Below are 20,907 nucleotides of genomic sequence, written 5' to 3' on the forward strand. Positions count from 1 at the left end.
ATCATAATGCAAAAACTAACACTTCAAATCAACATTAAAAAATCTCAACTTTATATAAATAGATATATCCAAATGCAAAACCTAATAAAAGTAAGTAATTCTGTCTGAACACACTGTTCACAGTAGGGAATACCCTGTATCTATTTATATATAGGGCTACACCATGATATTACAGATGATTTTTCCAGCAGGTGGTGCTAATGTGCCTCCATTCAAGGGATTTTAAGTTTAACTTTTGCGCCATTTTCAACTTAAATACTGCATTAATTGAAAAATAGTATAAAATTTGTTTTTTTATAATTATTTTAAATATTTTATATAGAAATAAATGGTACATAATTAAGATATTAATATTTATATGTCCCCTCAAAATAACAAATATATAAAAAACAACAATTATTATTAAATATGGTGCTATATTATAACTATTATACGATTAAGGTCTGCGGCACAAGTGTGAAAGTAAACAATTCCAGAAGGTTAAGCACATTTTACCCCCAAATGCTCCTGACCGGTTTGGTGTGAATTCACTGTGTGTGTATTTTCATATTTATGTGTAATGTGTAGGTGAGCTGAAGGAGATCAAGCAGGATATTTCCAGCCTGCGGTATGAACTGCTGGAGGAGAAGTCTCAGGCCACAGAAGAGCTTTCAATCCTCATTCAGAAACTCAGTGACAAACTCAACCCACGACCTGTCCATCCGCACTGACCCCTGCAGACCAACGGTGAACTCATTTTTTATGTTAAATGTATTACACTTTATTATGCAGAGACGAAGGCATAAATGATACACTTCACCTTTAAGTTACTAGTTCATATCCTGCGAGTGTAACACTAGCTCCACCCTTTAATGATGATTGGCCTGGTGTGTTTTTATTGACAGCTCTGTTTAGGCTCCACCTATTTTAACAATAACTGGAAGTGCAATATTCAGTGAGTGAGTGTGTGTGACACTCAATGTCTGTTTCTGACTGAAATCATGCTTAGAGTAACTGTATAATCAAAGATTCTGGATTATATTGGTGAATCTGTCTTATATAAATCAACATGTTTATTTAACTGTTAATTTTTTTTTTCTTATTGTGCATTTATGTTTAGGTGTTTATTGCACATATCTGAAAACATACGTTTTATATACAATAGAAGTCATTCTGAATATTTCAATAAGTGTAATGTGCAGTATTTCTCAAGCAACTTTAGGCAGGGATATTTGTTGCATCCCATCTTTCTCCATTCATTCCTTGGGAACCTGTATCAGTGTTATTGTGAAGCTACAAAGCAGATGAAATATTAGTGGTCCAGTGTCCCCAAAACCTTTAAAGTGCCCATTTAAATGCTTTTTTTTTTTCTTCAGATATGACCTTCCATGCAGTGTGTAATACAGATGTTTGTGAATGTGCAAAGTTTCACAGATCAAAGTGCAGATATTATTGTGTCCCAAAAGAAAGAAGTGATTCTGAACTAAAACGAGTCGTCAGTAGGTTTGTAACTAATTTGCATAATGCCAGCCTATGCTCTTGATTGGCTGAATAGTGTCTCGTTTGCCCCGCCCTCAAACACTGTAGTTGTGTCTGAGACTGGAAGAGTTTGGTTGGTGTTGTTCATGTGGAGAAGACGCTGTTTTCTGCTGCCAAAGCAAATCCACTTTGAGATTGAGACGGTAAAACCCTCGCCATCATTACTGTTCATATCACTGAGATTCAGATATGATAATGAGCGCTTGCTTTCTGACCAATCAGAGCAGAGCAGCTCTCAGAGAGGCGGGGTTTAGAGAGACTGAATCCTTGATGGAAGCGTTTCAGACACTGAGAGAAAACAGCTGATGCTGCGATGGATATTATGAGAGAATTAAAGTGTTTTTGACCTTGGATGCATGTAAACCTGTTGTAGGAGACTCAAAACAACATTAGGAGCCTTTAAATTAGCATAATGGGGCAGTTTAAGATGGAGAGACTTCTAGCACAAATCTATGCAGGGTAAATGTCTGTATGTTGTCATGATCTGACATTATTATTAATATTACAGTATTTCTTGTTACAGTGACATCAGTTGTTGCTGTGTCTAGAAGTTAATTGGCTTTTAATTTGTATTTGTGTTTGATTATTATTTCAAGCAATAGTTTGCCCAAAAATGAAAATTCTGTCATCATCATTTATCAAGCCCTTATGGATAATTAACTTGTGTGCAGTTCAACAGGGAGAATTTATGAGCCGTGAATGGTGATTTGAATTGTGACCCTGGACCACAAAACCCTAGCCTAGAAATCTTGACGTACCCTAGCGGTAGCAAATGTAATTTGCAGCCAGGGCGTCTAGCAACTCTCCGTTGGCTTGCGAGCTGGGAAAACCAAACTCTGGTCAGGCCAATCACATCGTGTATAGAGTTGGTGGGCGGGCTTAACATAATGACGGCAGAGTTGCGGAGGTTTCGCGTGCTACTCGTAAACAAAGAAGCTGGCGAACAGCGGTCTTTCCAATCGGCTTTGGCCGCAACTCTGGAAGACTTGAGTTAAGCTTTTCTTTAAGGAAAGAACAAAGAACGGCACTGAAGTCATTCTTAAGAAAGGAAGATGTGTTCAGAGTTTTGCCGACCGGATACGGCGAAAGTTTAATCCATCAACTAGCTCCTCTTCACCTTCTTCATTGCTCTGGTTGGTTGTAGCGCTATCCTATTGCGTGCAGAAGGAATCTGAAAGACAACCGTTTATCCCGCCCCTCGGATTGAGCCCTGCCAATGGTGTGTTCCCAGACCCAACATCTTGATGTGTGACTAGGCTTGTCAGGCTAACAAAAATCAAAAAACATCATATCATGAATAAATAAGCTTTCCTCTGATGTATGGTTTGTTAGGATAGGGCAATATTTGGCTGAAATATTTGAAAAATATTATTTAGAATAGAATGGAATAGAATAGAATAGAAAAAACTATTTGACAAATCTGGAATCTGAGGGTGCCAAAAAATCTAACTATTGAGAAAATCGCCTTTTAAAGTTGTCGAAATTAAGTCTTTAGCAAGGCATATTACTACTAATAATACATTTTTTATATATTTACGGTAGGACATTTACAAAATATCTTCCTGGAACATGATCTTTTGGCATAAAAGTAAAATCTATAATTTTGACCCATACAATGTATTGTTGACTATTGCCACAAATATACCCGTGAGACGCAGGACTGGATTTGTGCTCCAGGGTCACATATAGTCTCTTGATTGTATGCAGGGGCGCCATAGGGGAGGGGGGAAGTTAGGACGATTCTAACGCCTGTTTCACACATACTCCGTTTGCAGTGCGTATGCGGTGCGTATTTTTTTTCCGTACCCATGTTAACGGATTACAGCTTTCACACTGCACGCACATACGCACCGCAACACGCACCGCATACGCACTGCAGACGGAGGATGTGTGAAACGGGCGTAAGGGCCCACGCACTTTTAGATATTTTTTTTTAACAGTACTAGAAGTAATGTAATAGAACTTATAGACCCCTTAAGGTATAGATGTATAATCTACCAAAGAGTAACAAATATAAAAAAATGATGGCTTATTTCTCCATTTCCGGCAAAATACAGCAAAACGCTCCACTCACGAACCACTCACGCTCACCAGTAAAACGACATTTGCTGAAATCCCACTCCGACATAACATTTCTCTGTATTGTAGGCTACTATGCTTGTTGTAGCCATTAAGAAAAGGTATTTCGTTATATATTTAAATATTATAATGTTTTTTTTTTTTTATGTGTATCTATGTTAGTAATCTATGTTGATTATGAAAAGTGAACAGCATGAGTGAGAAAGGAGACATAGAGTGGGTCAGACATGATTGTGACCACGTCTTTAAGTTCTGTTTTGTAGAAAGCCTTTCTTTAAAGTAAATTTCGTTTTTGTATAGATTGTATCTTCATTTGAATCAATGTTTCATCAGCCAATTGGGGCATTCTGGGTTGAGCGAGCGGAGCTTAATTGGTCAGTATTATTAAATTGCAGACAATTTGGATAGCTAGGTTGGTGCGGTAGGAGGCCCAACATCATATTCTTTCATAGGGCCCAAAATTGCTAACGGCGCCTCTGGTCTGTATGTGAGAATCTTCATCTGTGGGTGCATTGTTCCAAGATGTCATTTGTTTGTTTGTTTTCTCACTGGTTTTGAGATGTCTGAGCAGAAATGAGCTTGTAATCTGATATCATCTCACTTATTTGTACAGTGTAAAAACCCAAACTCAAACACAAAACAGCTGAGCAACACAAGATGGATGTTGAGAATCAATGCGTTCAGCTGTAGTAAAGGATTTTTGAGCATCATTTTGGTCCATAGAGGGCGCCATTTCATTTCACAAAGTGCAAGTCTGCATTCTTTTAAAAATCAAGGCTCCCTTGATGAATTATGTATGTATAGCCATATAAAAAAAAACAGTAGATTGTATATTTCATGATAGACACGGTATATCTGCAGCGGTTTATATGTAGGATCAGAGATTTGCTCTGGCAGGGCTACTCAAACAAAATGTCATGTGTGTGAAAATGTGCAATTCAGATGTTTTTGCTTGCATTTTCGTCTATATATATTTATCTAGACATTTAAGCTATGCATTTTCATATTATTATCAATGAAATGACTTTAGAGCGAAACCTAAGAAATGTAACTGTATGACATATATTGCTGTAATACACAAGCACTGAGACTCTAAATTTGACATTTTTAATGTTTTCTATATAAAATCTATCGAAGAGAACAAATGTGTTGCGTTTCATTTATCCTGAGCACATCACACAGGTCTACAAGCGAGAGTATATTGGCCGTTTTATATCAGATTGGAGTCAGATCTGGAAAACACACCAGGATTTGAAGGTCCTTGGCCAGTTCTGATATGTGCATTTATTAAAGTTTTGCATAAAATACAGATAAACATGTGTTCTTCTGACTGCTTTGATGTCTAGCTGTAAACAGTCACTTGGGATGTCCTCCGCTATCATAAAACGATCCCTGAGGTGGAAGATGACCTACTATTTCTGATACGTCTTTCTTTCGATATCAAAAGCTTCCCCATTTTTTGCCACCATACGGTCTTCCTCTGAGACGTTTGTATAAAAGTCTGTTTCTCTAAATGCATCACATGATCGTGGCCTGATCCTCAGGAGTTGCAGCAGCAGAACATTCTGGAGAAGTTATTCATGATGTCCCATGGTTCAGTTGTGACTTTCAATATTATGCAATGGGGCTGCTAACAATACAAGCCTAAGTTGCCATATGCCCATGACTAAAGAGCTGTGCTATTTGAGGAAACCCAGTTCATTTCCACACAACATTCTTAAGCTTTGAAATATCATTTTGGCATAATCAGATCCTGAAATGAAGCATGCATTCGATACGATTATTTAAAACCATTTTATGTTGTCAGTAATAGACCAAAAGGATTGCAGCTGGACTCATCAATCCCCTTATTGTCCTGAAAACACAAAGTTAGTGTAATAATTAGCATCTTGCATGCTGTTACTTCTCATGGTTGATAAATCACATTTATTGAAAGGCATTTGGCACAGATAAGAGACACGAACCATGAACAAAGTCATAAAGTAGCTAATTTACACCAGTAATTGCATCTGCACTCTGTGTGCAAACTTCAAAAACATTTAAATTGTGTACTACACACTTGACTAACAAGTATTTATAGCTTCATTCATGTGATAAAACACATCCAGATGGTTTTAGAAGGCTGTTGCTATAAATAACTCCTCTCCTGACCTCGTCACAGGATGATGCTGGTGAACTAGGACAGCAGAAGAAGAGCATGTGGTGGGTTTTGATGAATAAAGGGATATTTGAAACAACAGTATCTTACACATTACAAATGCTTCCTGAAAAACTTCAGAGATATGATGTTTTATTAACAATGTTATTATATTGATCAGCGTACATACATAGAGCTCAACCGAACCTGCTTGATGCGCAAGAATGAACCTCATTGGTTCTTACAGAAGCTCAAACGTTACTTCTCAACTGCAGAGTGAAAGACTAGCAAAACCATACTAGCTCCAACCAGACAATAGGGTGACCAGACACCCCCAAACATTTCTGGGACGTCTGGGACTGGTATTTGGTGTCTTGTCCCTGATTCCCTGACTGGATCTGTCCCTGGAAAGGGTTCAAAACCGACCCCATAGCATGAATCAGAATTATCTTTAATCACAATCAGAAACATAGAATGAAAGCATAAACATTAACTGTAATTAATACAGTTTGTGAAAATGGAACTATTAATTACAAAAAATTTTTTTTACAGTTTTACATATCATATGTTCTCAAATGTACTGTCTCATTTTTGTAATGTTTTGTAAAGTCAATTTTGTTATAATATTTTTTTTATCTTTTTGCTATGTGGTTAGGCCTACTACTATTTTTATAGTGTGGTTTTTGGTGAATTGCATTAAATCATAATAATTGTTACAATATCACGGAACCCACAACAAAAAAAAAAAACAACTAAGAAGTATAAACACGTATTCTCTCCGTTTGTTAATGAACAGATAGCTAATTAATAAGATTACAAATATTTTTACGACTGAACTAAGAAATGTCCCCTGTTTTCATTTAGGAAATCACCTGTTCTAAGATGCTTTAGCAGGCCATAAGCTTCATAACAATCTTTATTGAGGGTCAAGTCAATTCATTTTATTTTATTTGAATTGCTCTTTTCACAATCCATGTCGTTTCGAAGCTACTTTATCCCATGCTTTATTTTTGAAGCCTGCTAAAATAATCTCCCGGACTTTTATTATGAACCGACTTTACACATGTCGCGTGTTGTCCGTTTCTGTCTCGCAGTCGCAGGCGTCAGTATTCGCGCCTTTTGCAACTTACAAGTCTCATAGAAACAGTGAATACATAAACCAACTGTGAAAATCTTCACAATCTATATCAGCAAAAACTGCATGACTGTTTTTTTCTGAATCTGCTGCCTTATTGCGCATGTGTCAGGATGGCCGAGCGGTCTAAGGCGCTACGTTCAGGTCGTAGTCTCCTCTGGAGGCGTGGGTTCGAATCCCACTTCTGACAAGCTTACTTTTTCGTCGAAATGAATCCTGTAACATAATGCCACCATACCACTCAACACCAGCAAGTCCTAAAGAGGCTTGATGGAAGCGTCACCCATCCTACAGGACATCAGCACATTTGTTATGTAAGTTGTGCTGTGGCATATGCTCCTTTTTGTCTACATTATACTGCAAGACACACCCAACCATTCAAATATACACAAGTTCCCCACCTTCTATTTTTCATCACACAAAGTTCAGATTACAAAACACCATTCAATACCAAGTCTCATGTTATACCCCCTGTTTAACAGCGGTTCCCTTTCTGTGATGCTAATTAAATATTTAGGTTATAGCCCCAGCCTCCATTATGGCGCATTGTCTGAAAATCCAGTTTTCTTCACTTTTGTGTGATCTTCATCTTGTGTAGTTCTGCAGTGCACAGAAAGCTTTTCTTTGTCATTGTGACCAGTGAACTTTGAGCAGCTCAGCCTTGGTGAAAGGTTTGTTTGATTTGTAGTTCAGCACTAAGAACTGTTTACATTAAATACATCTAATGATACACATACGAGTCAACGCTATTGAATTCCTCCACTTTCATTCATGTAAATATCACATTAACCACTTAATAATAAATGAATGTGTTTTGTTATCTGATCTCAGTGTGTGAACTAAAGCATGCTTTCTGCAAGTGCTGAGACGACAGTGACAAGAAGGAAACCGTGCATGTGTGAATGTTTCTTGGCCTGAATGCATGGGTGTGAGCTGAAATGAACTTTTCTATACTTCTCTTTATTCACCATGACTAGACAGTCTTAACTGAGCAGGACGAGGGCGTGAGAAAAATTAGAGACATTGAGGCGTTCATTGCACCCTCTATGCAACTTTTTCTTATGCTTCGAATCTGGCCAGGGCCGTTTCTAGGATTTTCATTTTAGGGGGGCTCAGCCCCCCTAAATATGAGGATATTTTTAAATGAGGATATGAAAAAAAAAACATTGGTAAGACTTTAGTTTAGGGTCCATTTCTCACTATTAACTGGTTTGCTTATTAGTATGCATATTAGGATATTGGCTGTTTATTATTACTTATACCAATAAAGCAAGATCATTCTGCATGATCATATTGTACATCTCTTAATCACAATGTAAGCAGGTTTATAATCACTGAGATCCCAAATGTGAGGTTAGGGGGGTTTGGGGGGCATGGCCACTCGAGAAAATGATGATTTCTATTAACTATATGTGCATTTTAATATGTTCTGAACGCCAAAAAATTAGATAACAATAGTTTGAAAACCATGTCAGTGGGCAGATATGACTGATAAAGTTTCCATTTTTGTCAGTGAAGAAAGTAAACATATGTTTAACTGATATTTATATGTTTTATGAATCATTTTTGTAGACATGTTAATTTACTGAAGGCTAACAGGAAAGCTGGGTAACTAAATTTATTAAATGAATTCACAATATGCACACATTCATTACTAATCTTATGCCCAATACAGGCTGAAAAAAGTTTAGCTTTTTTATTTACTGAGAGCTACACATTGAATTATAAAATTTACAATATGCACACATTTATTACTAATATTACTTTGTTAATATTTCTTGTTTGTTAGTTAAATTATAAATGACATTACATAGGCCTATTTCAAATCAAAATGGCAAAATTAGACAAAAGTTTATTAATTTGCCTGAATATTTTTGTCATTTGTTTAACATTTCTGACTTAAAGAAGCAGCTGTCAAATATGAATTTACATATCTCGCACTTGACGTCGAGTCACGCTCAGCCTCAGCAGCTTCTGTGAACATAAAGTCCGCCTACTCTGATTTGATTGGTTTTCTCAAATATTTTGACATTGATGAGCGTTGACAGACCAATGAGAGCTCAGATGAACACACACACCTCTGCTTCTGATGTGTGCTCTATTCGATGCCATAGCGGATTGAAGAACACGCTGATTAAAGGACAACTCCGGTGAAAAATGAACCTAGGGGTAATTAACACATGGTTAGCGAGTAGATCGTTCTCTGGGATGCGTTTTCATGAAAATCGAATGTAAAGAGTTTTATCTCTAAAAACAGATTAGCTAATAACGCTAGTATATGGGGCATAGAATAAGTCAAATTAAATCGCTAGTTAATACCACTAACAAGGCTCAAAATAGCCTCACACTAACACGGTAGCAAAATGAGGGTCCTTACATGCAAACCAAAGCATTGAGAACTTTGTAAGTGTACAAACAGTTTAATAAGAAGATACTTTATAAAGACAGTACATTAAGCGTATACAGACAGGAGCCATCTTGGAAAACAGTTGAATAATCCGCCATCTCTTTAGTATGTATCCTTTGGAAGCACTAGTCTCTGTTGCGTTCAGTTTTTTTTTTTTTTTTTTTTTTTTTTTTTTCTGTTTCATTCAGTGCTTTCTTCCAGAAACAACGGACCATGTGAGATTCCAAGTCACAGTTCATCACTTAGCACAGCGTTCGTGGCTCGACTTGTCGAGACTGTTTTCCAAGATGGCTCCTGTCTGTATACACGTAATATTCTGTCTTTATAAAGTATCTTCTTATTAAACTGTTTGTGCACTTACAAAGTTCTCAATGCTTCGGTTTGCATGTAAGGACCCTCATTATGCTACCGTGTTAGTGTGAGGCTATTTTGAGCCTTGTTAGTGGTATTAACTAGCGATTTAATTTTACTTACTCTATGCCCCATATACTAGCGTTATAAGCTAATCTGTTTTTAGAGATAAATCTATTTACATTCGATTTTCATGAAAACGCATCCCAGAGAACGATCTCTGGGGAACCATGTGTTAATTACCCCTAGGTTCATTTTTCACCGGAGTTGTCCTTTAAAAGGGACGAAGCCGAAGCCTCCCGCCAGTTTCATATGTTTGAAAGGTTAATTACACATTTTTTTAGGGGGGCTGGACAGAGGTTTAGGGGGGGCTGAAGACCCCCTAAAAAGGGCCTAGCGACGGTGACGCCCATGAATCTGGCATTGATAAAATGATAGTTGGTGTTTGTGACAATCTAAGAACCTATATTAAAGGGTTAGTTCACCCAAAAATGAAAATTCTGTCATTAATTCCTCACCCTCATGTCGTTCGACACCTGTCAGTCCTCCGTTCATCTTCAGACACAAATGAAGATATTTTAGTGTAAAGCTGATGCTGAGAAAGGCTTCAGATAGGCCTCCATTGGCATTCAGTACATTTACACTCACAAGACCCATAAAAGGCACTTAAAACGTTGTTACAAAGTCCATCTCACCACAGTGACTCTACAATAATTTTACGATGCGACGACAATAGTTTTTTGTGCGCAAAAAAAAAATCAAAATAACACCTTTATCCAACTTGTTCTTGTCTTCCGTGTGCGCCTCCACGACGCATGCGCGAGAATATGACGCAGATCCGGCGCTCGGACACATGACCCAGAAGCGATTTGTTTACAAGCAGAGGAAGACGCGCGTATCTAAGCTGTTGGAATCTACATTGATCATGCTTTAGGTCGCGGCGTAGTTCTCAAAATGGGGTTAAAGTGTGCATTTCATGGATTCCCGAACGCTGGCGCTACGTCATATTCTCGCGCATGCGTCGTGAAGGCAAACACGGAAGACAAGAAGAGGTTGAATAAAGTCGTTATTTTGATTTTTTTTTGCGCACAAAAAACTATTGTCGTTGCATCGTAAAATTATTGTAGAGTCACTGTGGTGAGATGGACTTTGTAACGACGTTTTAAGTGCCTTTTATGGGTCTTGTGAGTGTAAATGAACTGAATGCCAATGGAGGCCTATCTGAAGCCTTTCTCAGCATCAGCTTTACACTAAAATATCTTAATTTGTGTTCTGAAGATGAACGGAGGTCTGACGGGTGTCGAACGACATGAGGGTGAGGAATTAATGACAGAATTTTCATTTTTGTGTGAACTAACCCTTTAACCCTTTGATGCATGAATAGATCTGTTCAGTTTGTAGGTCAATCAGAAGACTAACTCAAAACTATTCGGATGTTATGATTATTCACATATAGACTGACATATTAAAGTCTTTAAAGGGAAAGTTCGCCCAAAAAATGAAAATTCTGTCATCATTCACTCACCCTCATGTTGTTCCAAACCTGTTTTAAATGAGCTAAGAGGCTTTATATCTGATAAATTATGATTTCACATGTCTGGTCACTGTGATTTCTGATTCTCTGCACCGTTCATTCGGCCTCAGCTTGACCAGCAAAGAAACTACCAATGGAGAACATGGCTAAACTCCCAAAATGTGAAAGCAAGACAAACATTCAATATGTCATTGCGAAATTATTAGATTAGATTAGATTAGATTCAACTTTATTGTCATTACACAAGTACAAGTACAAGGCAACGAAATGCAGTTTAGGTCTAACCAGAAGTGCAATAGCAGCAAGTGCAGGATATACAATGGTTGCGTAAGTGCAGGACATAAAAATGTTCTGAATATATATAAATATGTATAAGTAGAGAGATGGTTATTACTATAAGTAGAACTGAATTTACAGATGAATATATACAGTGAATAAATATACAGATGGCTATTACTATAAACAGAATTTACAGGTGAATATGTACTATGAATAAATATACAGATGGCTATTACTATAAACAGAATTTACAGGTGACTATGTACTATGAATAAATATACAGACGGTTATTACTTGAACAGAATTTACAGTTAGAGGTATACAATAATATGTAAGGCTAATATGAGGAATATAGCAGTGGATTAAGTTAGTACAATAAATTATGGACAGAGCTATCCGAAAGAAAGTGTAAAAGTGCAGTGGAAAGTGGTTGCATATTCCAGTTAGAAGTACGGTGCAAAATGCAAATGTAAACATTGTTACTGTAAATACAGTCGGCAGTGCAGATGAGCATTATCCAGTTACGGTATGGTGGTGCAGAATGCATAAGTAAACAGTTGTTACTGTAATAAACAGTCAGTAGTGCAAATAACAGAGTGAAGGAAGATGTGAGGTAGGAGAGTTATCAGTTTATGAGGGAAGTGGATCAACGGGGGTTTGAGTTCAATAAAGAGACAGCTCTGGGGAAAAAACTGTTCTTTAGTCTGCTGGTCCTGGTCCGGAGGATCCTGAAACGCCTGCCGGAGGGCAGGAGAGAAAACAGTCTGTGGGCTGGGTGAGAGGAGTCCTTGAGGATGCTGCGAGCTCGATGCAGGCAGCGTTTCCTCTGGATGTGTTCGATGGCAGGCAGTGGAGTCCCTGTGATGCGCTGGGCAGTTTTCACCACCCGCTGCAGTGCCTTGCGCTCCGCAACAGAGCAGCTCCCATACCACACTGCCACACAGTTGGTCAGGATACTTTCTATTGCGCAGCGGTAGAAGTTCACCAGGATGGCCGAGGAGAGCTGATTCTTCCTCAGTGTCCTCAGGAAGAAGAGGCGCTGGTGAGCCTTCTTGACCAGGCTGGAGGTGTTGGTCGTCCACGACATGTCCGCCGAGATGTGGATCCCCAGGAACTTGAAACTGGAGACACGCTCAACAGCCATTCCATTGATGTGGATGGTGTCGTGTGTGCCTCTTGACTCTTTCCTGAAGTCCACGATGAGCTCCTTCGTTTTTGTGGTGTTGAGGAGCAGGTTATTATCAGCGCACCATGTGGCCAGGTGCTGGATCTCTTCCCTGTAGGCAGTCTCATCGTTGTTGCTGATGAGACCAATCACCGTAGTGTCGTCCGCAAACTTGACGATGGAATTAGTTCCATACACAGGCTTGCAGTCGGCGGTGAAGAGGGAGTAGAGAAACGGACTTAGCACACAGCCCTGTGGTACACCAGTGTTGAGTGTGATGGATGTGGAGCAGGTGGATCCTGATCGAACATTCTGGGGTCTGTCAGTTAGGAAGTCCAAAATCCAGTTACACATTGAAGTGTTGATGCCCAGGTCTCCAAGTTTGGCAATTAACTTGGATGGGATGACAGTGTTGAATGCTGAGCTGAAGTCAACAAACAGCATGCGTGCATAAGTGTTTTTACTGTCCAGATGGGTGAGCACAGAGTGCAGTGCCATGGAAACGGCATCCTCTGTGCTCCTATTGCTGCGGTAGGCAAACTGGTGTGAGTCCAATGTGGATGGTATAGAGTCTTTTAGGTGTTCCAGGACCAGCCGCTCAAAGCACTTCATAATGATGGGTGTGAGTGCTACAGGGCGGTAGTCATTAGGGCACCTCGGGCTGGAGTGTTTCGGCACTGGCACAATGGAAGTGCGTTTAAAGCATGATGGTACAGCTGCTTGGGCGAGAGACAGGTGACAAATCAATAACATTTAGATATAAATAATACAGCTGCAAGCATGAACTGCATTAAATACAGCATTAAATATGATCCAAAGAAATGAAGAACTTTTTGGCAATTTTATATCTGTTATGAATATAGACATCATCATTTATAAACTTTCAATGTTAAATGTCTGTGGAGGAGCTCTGACCTCATATGTGGTACCATTTGAAAGCTTAGAGTCTCTACTTTCTGGAGACATACATCACTTTGGCATTTGTTTTACACAAAGTAACTTATTTACACTAAATTACTCTGGTACCATTTCCAGCTGGATTTGGTCTACCCAAATTGAAAAGCTTCCCATACCCACATACGGTCTCTAAATGCACAATACTGGTGTCATTTTACAGGAAACCCGTTGAAGTTTCATAAACCACTGCTAAAATTGATAAACATTTAAGTATATGTTGTCTGAGCTGCATCTGTTATGTACCTTTGATACTGACAACCACCAATCACAGTGGAGATGAGAGTCACATGATGACTCAAAGCTCATGACAAGCAGCTTTTAGGAGGACAGTACTCATATATAGAAGGTGCACAGTGTCATTCACACAAACACTAAACACCATCATGACAAAATTGCAATAAACATTCATTTATTTATTTAACCTTTGTTTAACCAGGAGATTGAGATGTGAATCTCTTCTACCAGGGAGTCCTGGCCAAAATGGCAGCACAGAGTAATCACAGCAAAATAAAATAAATACAAAAGACACACAAAACGAGAAGTACAAAATACAAAAAGTTCTGTCCAGCACTCACACAATTACAGCCACCCGGTGGCCTCAGGAAACAGCGAATAGTGGGCGACATGCATTTAAGCGAGTAAATATAGGAGAAATATAGCAAAGTCACTTCAATGTGCCACACTTCCTTCTGCCAGCAGGTGGCGCTTTGACTATAACTGAATACTGCCATGTAGATGTGTTTAGGTCAGGACTATTATCAAACATTTGAAGTTTGAGGCAGATCAGGCATTGTATGCCTGAGTTACAATCACATACAGTAGCACATATCCACGTGTTGCTAGATTTAATGTGTTTCTAGCATGTTTGGGATTTCATGGCATATTTGAAAGTGTTCCTGGGAGTGAATTATAGTATAAAGCATGCAATTTCCTGTTGCCAGCAGGTGGTTTTATGATTAACTGAATATTGGCATGTAGATGTGTTTAGGTCAGGACTCTTATCAAACATGTGAAGTTTGGGGCAGATCAGACATTGTATGCCTGATTTACAACATCTTCCTGTGTCATGGCGAAACATCAGACTTTGTGAGGCCGCCACGGACACGCCCTTCAGGGAAAACTCAAGATCTTCACAATTTAACGTCGAAAAGGCCTTTAGATTAGACTGACCAAATATGATGTTGATCTGATTAAATCTCTATGCGGAGTTGATTAAAGTACAACATCTGGAAATGGCAAAATTTGCAACAATTTTGCAAAGAAAAATCCAGATATCTCACTTCCTGTTGGTTTTCAGATTTCATACCAAGAGACTTTTATGTAGGTATTGGGCTGTTACATGTGTCTACCAAATTTCATAGCTGTACGTGAAACGTATCGGGAGGGGCACTTCTTTGAAATTTTGTAGGTGGCGCTGTCGAGCCATTTTGCCACGCCTAATTCTGAATCCCATAACAGACGTACATTTTCGCCACTTCTGATGCGTGTACAAAGTTTCGTGAGTTGCGAAGTTTGAGGCAGATCGGGCATTGTATGCCTGAGTTACAACAACTTCCTGTTTAATGGCGTAAATCACATACTTTAGCACGTATCCACGTGTTGCCAGATTTATTGTGTTTCTAGCATGTTTGGGATTTCATGGCATATTTAAAAGTGTTTCTGGGAGTGAATTATAGTATAAAGCATGCCATTTCCTGTTGCCAGCAGGTGGCGCTATGACTAACTGAATATTGTCAAGTAGATGGGATTAGGTCAGGACTCTTATCAAACATGTGAAGTTTGGGGCAGATCGGACATTGTGTGCCTGACTTACAACAGCTTCCTGTTTCATGGCAAAACAGACTTTGAAATGAAGTAAAACATGAACATGATTTTTTCAAATAAACCTCCAAAAGGTTTCTAAGAATATTTAAAGATGGAAGCACTTCTAGCATCAAAATACTCTGCATTTCATTCCATAGCAACATTAAATGTAAAACCCTAATGTACATAACTGATTCGAAGAAAAACTAAGAAAAAACAGCTATTTCAATGAAAATACATCAAATGTGAAGTGTCGAGCAGGGAATTCTGGGAATGTCAATTTACGGTTTTCACTGTATAACAACGACTTGTTCTTTTTCACTTCCAAAAACTACATTTTAAGATATTTTACTGTAAAACTACACTAAATGGGGTTAGATGTATTAGTTATTCACGTATATAGTACGGAAACTTTCTGTTAACCAGTTAACTGTTTTTAACCGTAGCATTTTTACCGTTAAAATCAAATCACAATCATTTTTTACAGTGACTCCCATGTTTTCTGAGTTCATTTGTCCTGTGTTGATGTTGTTTGGGGAATGTTGTTGACGCCTGTCTCCTTGTATTTCCACTGTTTTCCTAGTTTATTTGTCTTCGTGAACTCTCTACCCTTACAACACGTGACAGGCACATACGGCAAAATCTATTATCAATCCATCTATTTTGCAAAGTGGAAGTAAGCTGTTCTTTGTGAATGTGCTAGAAGAATAAGTAAAACTATTTGCACTATAATTGTGTTTTAATACAATAAAATAATAGAAATACCAGTCTGCAATATCAAGCATAACGGACTGTTTTTGTATACAGCTAAAATAACTCAAATATTCACGTTACAAATGAACGCGTTTACTCTTACTTAAACCCTCTGGTACGCGTGTCACTCACCAAAATGTATATTTCAAAGAAATTATTGTACTATATTTTTGTTAATATTTTGTATTTTTAATGGATTTTATGGTATTAAATGATATTAATGCAGTAGTTATAATCCATTTATTCACTTTTTTGAACAATTTTCCAACTTAAACGTCATAAATCTTGAATGCTTTGGAGCACAGACTGAAGTTTGATCTCTTTTTAAAGATGACACTTGATAGATCATTGCTGAAGTGAGAAGTTATGATGAAAGATTATTATTATGAAAAATGCACAACAATACCATTTTTTTATTAAATATATATATTTTCTTTTTTATTAGCTTCTTAGGACAGGACATAGAGAGAGATATATAACGAGACAACATTGTAAATAAAAAACAAGTCTGAAACAGAAAAATCTAAACATGAACATGTGATTATGAGAAGTGTGTGTTGGTGTGTGGTTGTGCATGTGTACCTCTCTATATGTCATGTATCTTAATATCCAGTAGCCTATATATGTGCAGTTAAAAGTCTGAGAATAAAGGAGGGAGACCAACACAACTTTTTATAAAAAAATGTTTGGACAGAATACCATATTTTGATGGACTCTGAGACTGTTATGTGGGTTTGTGGCTCACTCTCGTCCTACCGGTGAGACGTGATCCACGGTCTCCTACAAAACCAAACCCTGAGGGGGGAGTAAGTTTATTAAGGAGTTTATTTATTTTAGTTTAGTCTCGTGTATGGCTCCATCTACCCCGACTGTCAACTCGTATTGAGACCTCTGTTGCGTCAAATATTTGAAATATATATTTTTCCAAAACACATTTTACTCTAAAACTGTGAGAAAATTAGGAACAGGAAGTTCTGCTCCAAATTTGAGGTTGATATTTGGCATCAAATACCATCAAAAATGGCATTGGTTTATTATTTTTTATGGTAGGGAGAACTTGCCTGTAATCCATGCAAACATTGCCCTGTGTGCCTTTAATCATTTTAACCTTTTCCTTCGTTCACCGTGACTTGCATGTTTAGACAGCGAAAGGAAGGACCAATGCAAACAATTCTATCTGTGTGTAAATCTTCAGTGTTTGCAGTGATTAATCAAGAACTGGCTCTTCCACTCGCTAGAAGTGCAGAATCACTCTAACACACCATTTGAATACTATAGCAAACATACTATACTTTACATTTGCATTCGCCAGCTGACTTAGGATAAACAGTGAAAAGTTATTGCTCTGCTCTCCTGCACATACAAGTTACCATGAAATCTAGTTCTCCGTTTTCAAGGCATTGAAAATCTAAAGTTAGTCAAATTCAACAACATGACAAGTCATGACATGACAACTTTGACAAAAGGACAGGCTTTTAGTCTCCATAGAATCTCTGCATAGAAGTTTTCACTTTTTTTTGAGCACACTAGACCACATATAGCCTATCCTTTTAAATGTGAGTTCACCCCAAAATGAAAATCCGGTCATCATTTACTCACCCTCAAGTTGTGTCTCAAACCTGCATGAAGTTCTTTCTTCTGTTGAACGTAAAGGAAGATATTTTGAAGAATGTTAGTAACCAGTTTCTGGTCCCCATTCTTACCAAAATAAGATCATTTAATGAAGTATACTTGAGTAATGTTCAAGTATATTTTTAAGTACTTTATGAAGTAATATCAATGTATTAGAAGTATACTTGTAAGGGACTAAATTGGCCCACTTTTGTGTGTATATAAACGTATACTTTATAATGTACTATAAGTGTAACAGTAAACTTTGAGTACACAACTAGTTTACACGTTTTTCGTTTGTACTGCAACTATATTACAAGAGAACTTACAGGTATACTGATACTAGTCAAATAATTGTAGCACATTTTTTATGTTTATGAAAGTACACTTTTAAAGAACAATCTACTAGTTTAGTAGTTTTATACTGCAAGTATACTTGAAAGTTTTGGTGAAATGGTGAAATTTGTGCTTGAAAGCCTTAGGAATTGTTTAGAATTTGATTTGGAAAAGTCCTTTTTTTTTTTTTTTTCACAAAACATTTATTTCACGTTGTCATTATGGGGTATTGTTTGTAGAATTGAGGAAAATAATGACTGTAATCAGTTTTGGAATAAGGCTGTAACATAACAAAATGTGGAAAAAGTGAAGCGCTGTATGGATGCACTGTACTTTACCTCGCTTCAGTATCTCCAGGAACTGCATGAAGACCTTGCCCCCTAATAAACCACTATAGATTGTGTGAATTAATTAAATGAGGAATATTGTGAATATTGTCACTGATATAGAGAAGAACTCCCGCTGGAGGGATGTTTTCATGCTCAAAGAGCAACATTACACACTAAAGACTGATGAACATAGAGAAAAGCATGATAGCTCCCCTTTAAATAATCATGTCTGAACTTCAAGGCCAACATCCAGGCGTCTTCATTTTACACTGACGTGACAGTATTTAGATACCAATGTGTACACATTTAGATTGTGTGCTTTATATATTTATACTGTAGCCTTTAAACTTGGTGTAAAATCTGCACTTTTACACACCTGACTGTATTCACCTCCACAATGAGGACTGAACAGGAAGATCCAGTTCTTATGATACAACAACAACAGGAGGCATGCAGATGAGTCCAGACAAGTAGTCCATTTCTGTCCGATTTAACAGATACTTATACATACAGTGCATCCGTATTCACAGCGCTTCACTTTTTCCACATTTTGTTATGTTACACCCTTATTCAAAAATTGATTATTTTTCTCAAAATTCTACAAACAATACCCCATAATGACAACGTGAAAGAAGTTTGTTTCTTTGCACATCTTTGTACAAAAATTTTGAAAAATCACATGTACATAGGTATTCACAGCCTTTGCTCGATACTTTGTTGAAGCAGCTTTGGCACCAATTACAGCCTCAAGTCTTTTTGAGTTTGATGCTACAAGCTTGGCACACCTATTTTTGGGCATTTTCTCCCATTCTTCTTTGCAGGACCTCTCAAGCTTCATCAGGCTGGATGGGGAGCGTCGGTGCACAGCCATTTTCAGATCTCCCCAGAGATGTTCAAGTCTGGGCTCTAGCTGGGCCATTCAAGGATATTCACAGAGTTGGCCTGTAGCTACTCCTTTGTTATCTTGACTGTGTGCTTAGGGTCCTTGTCCTATTGGAAGATGAACCTTCGCCCCAGTCTGAGGTCTAGAGCGCTCTGGAGCAGGTTTTCCTCAAGTATGTCTCTGTACATCGCTGCATTCATCTTTCCGTCAATCCTGAATAGTCTCCCAGTTCCTGCCGCTGAAAAACACCCCCACAGCATGATGCTGCCACCACGCTTCACTGTAGGGATGGTATTGGCCTGGTGATGAGCGGTGCCTGGTTTCCTCCAGTCATGACACTTGCCATTCAAGCCAAAGGGTTCAATCTTTGTTTCATCGGACCAGAGAATTTTGTTTCTCGTGGTCTGAGAGTCCTTCAGGCGCCTTTTGGCAAACTCCAGGTGGCCTTTTACTGAGGAGTGGCTTCGGTCTGGCCGCTCTACCATACAGGCCTGATTCATGGAGAGCTGCAGAGATGGTTGTTCTTCTGGAAGGTTCTCCTCTCTCCACAGAGAAACGCTTCAAAGCTTCATGATGCTGTGTTTTGAAATCGGTCATCACTATTTAAGTCGTAATTTAGGTTTTTTTGTGCACAAAAACTATTCTTGTCTCTTTATAAAGTTATTGTAGAACCACTGTAGTGAGATGGACTTTGTGACGACGTCTTTAGTACCTTTTATGGGTCTTGAGAGTGTAAAGTGCATTGTGCCAATGGAAGCCTTTCAGAGCCATCGGATTTCAACTAAAATATCTTCATTTGTGTTCCGAAGATGAACGGAGGTCTTACGGGTGTCGAACGACATGAGGTTAAGTAATGACAGAATTTTCATTTTTGGGTGAACTAACCCTTTAAGGATACACTTACCAACACGATCATCATTTTTGAGAGAAATAGTAAAGGAGAATGCAAATTCTCCGTTTAAGATTAGAACGAATTCAACCCAAGCGCTCTTTGGTGACGTGATGATAACGTTACTGTTGATCATCTGTCCATGCAGCATATAAAGCCCGTCCTGACGATTTGATTGGTCTGAGCAGCTCTGGTTCCAGCATAGTTGCTCCACAACGGATCAAGTCCAGACCGAACTTCCCAACTTCAAATGTTGTGGGCGGGGCTAAGTTCGGCTGGCATCCAGGCTACTGTAAACCTGAATAAGTTGGCAAAAAGAAAAAAAAAATTAAGGGAATCAGTTACATCAATTTTTTTAAGTTAAGAAATGTAAAGTTTAAGCAAGCAGAACTTGCAGATTTTTAATATGTTGATTTAGTTAAATTTATGTTAGTTTAAATTAGAAGAACATTCATAATATTCAAAACAACGAAACAATTCAGATTACTTCAAATGTGTCAGTTTTGTGAACTCAAAAGAAAAAGAACATTTTAAGTACACATAAAAGTTAATTTGATTGAACTAGTTTGTTTCATTTGAGTTGGCTCTACTCAAACCAATTAATTATTTTGAGCTTAAGGATTTACAGTGTTCCGTATATCCGAGTGAAACGCTTCTCAAACAAGAACAAATGTAGGCCGGGGCTTGATTTTGTCTGTGGGGAAATTGATTGGATGGTTGTGGTTTGCTATTGGCTGATCT

At 38.1% G+C, this 20,907-nt stretch overlaps 2 protein-coding genes across 3 annotated transcripts in view; both read left to right on the forward strand.

Moving 5' to 3' along the window:
- Positions 1–835, forward strand: part of trpc3 (transient receptor potential cation channel, subfamily C, member 3) — a gene marked incomplete at its 5' end in the record, with an annotated part of 99,363 nt that extends 98,528 nt beyond the window's left edge. The window contains one exon of the mRNA XM_079839801.1: positions 568–835. Within this exon, the coding sequence (XP_079695927.1) occupies positions 568–710 (143 nt within the window). The 3' untranslated portion in view covers positions 711–835. The remainder of the gene's footprint in view (positions 1–567) is intronic.
- The window catches only part of LOC307139892 (glutathione S-transferase P-like), a 729,649-nt gene that overhangs the window by 699,004 nt on the left and 9,738 nt on the right, over positions 1–20,907 (forward strand). The window contains exon 2 of one of the 2 annotated variants that reach the window (XM_079839038.1): positions 6,876–7,183. The gene's annotated coding sequence lies outside the window, so the exon portion shown is untranslated. Of the gene's footprint in view, positions 1–6,806; positions 7,184–20,907 lie in introns of those variants that run through there. The other variant, XM_079839039.1, reaches the window with a different exon arrangement.

This window comes from Gobio gobio, assembly GCF_949357685.1.
Source record: "Gobio gobio genome assembly, chromosome: 16".
Lineage (NCBI taxonomy): Eukaryota > Metazoa > Chordata > Actinopteri > Cypriniformes > Gobionidae > Gobio > Gobio gobio.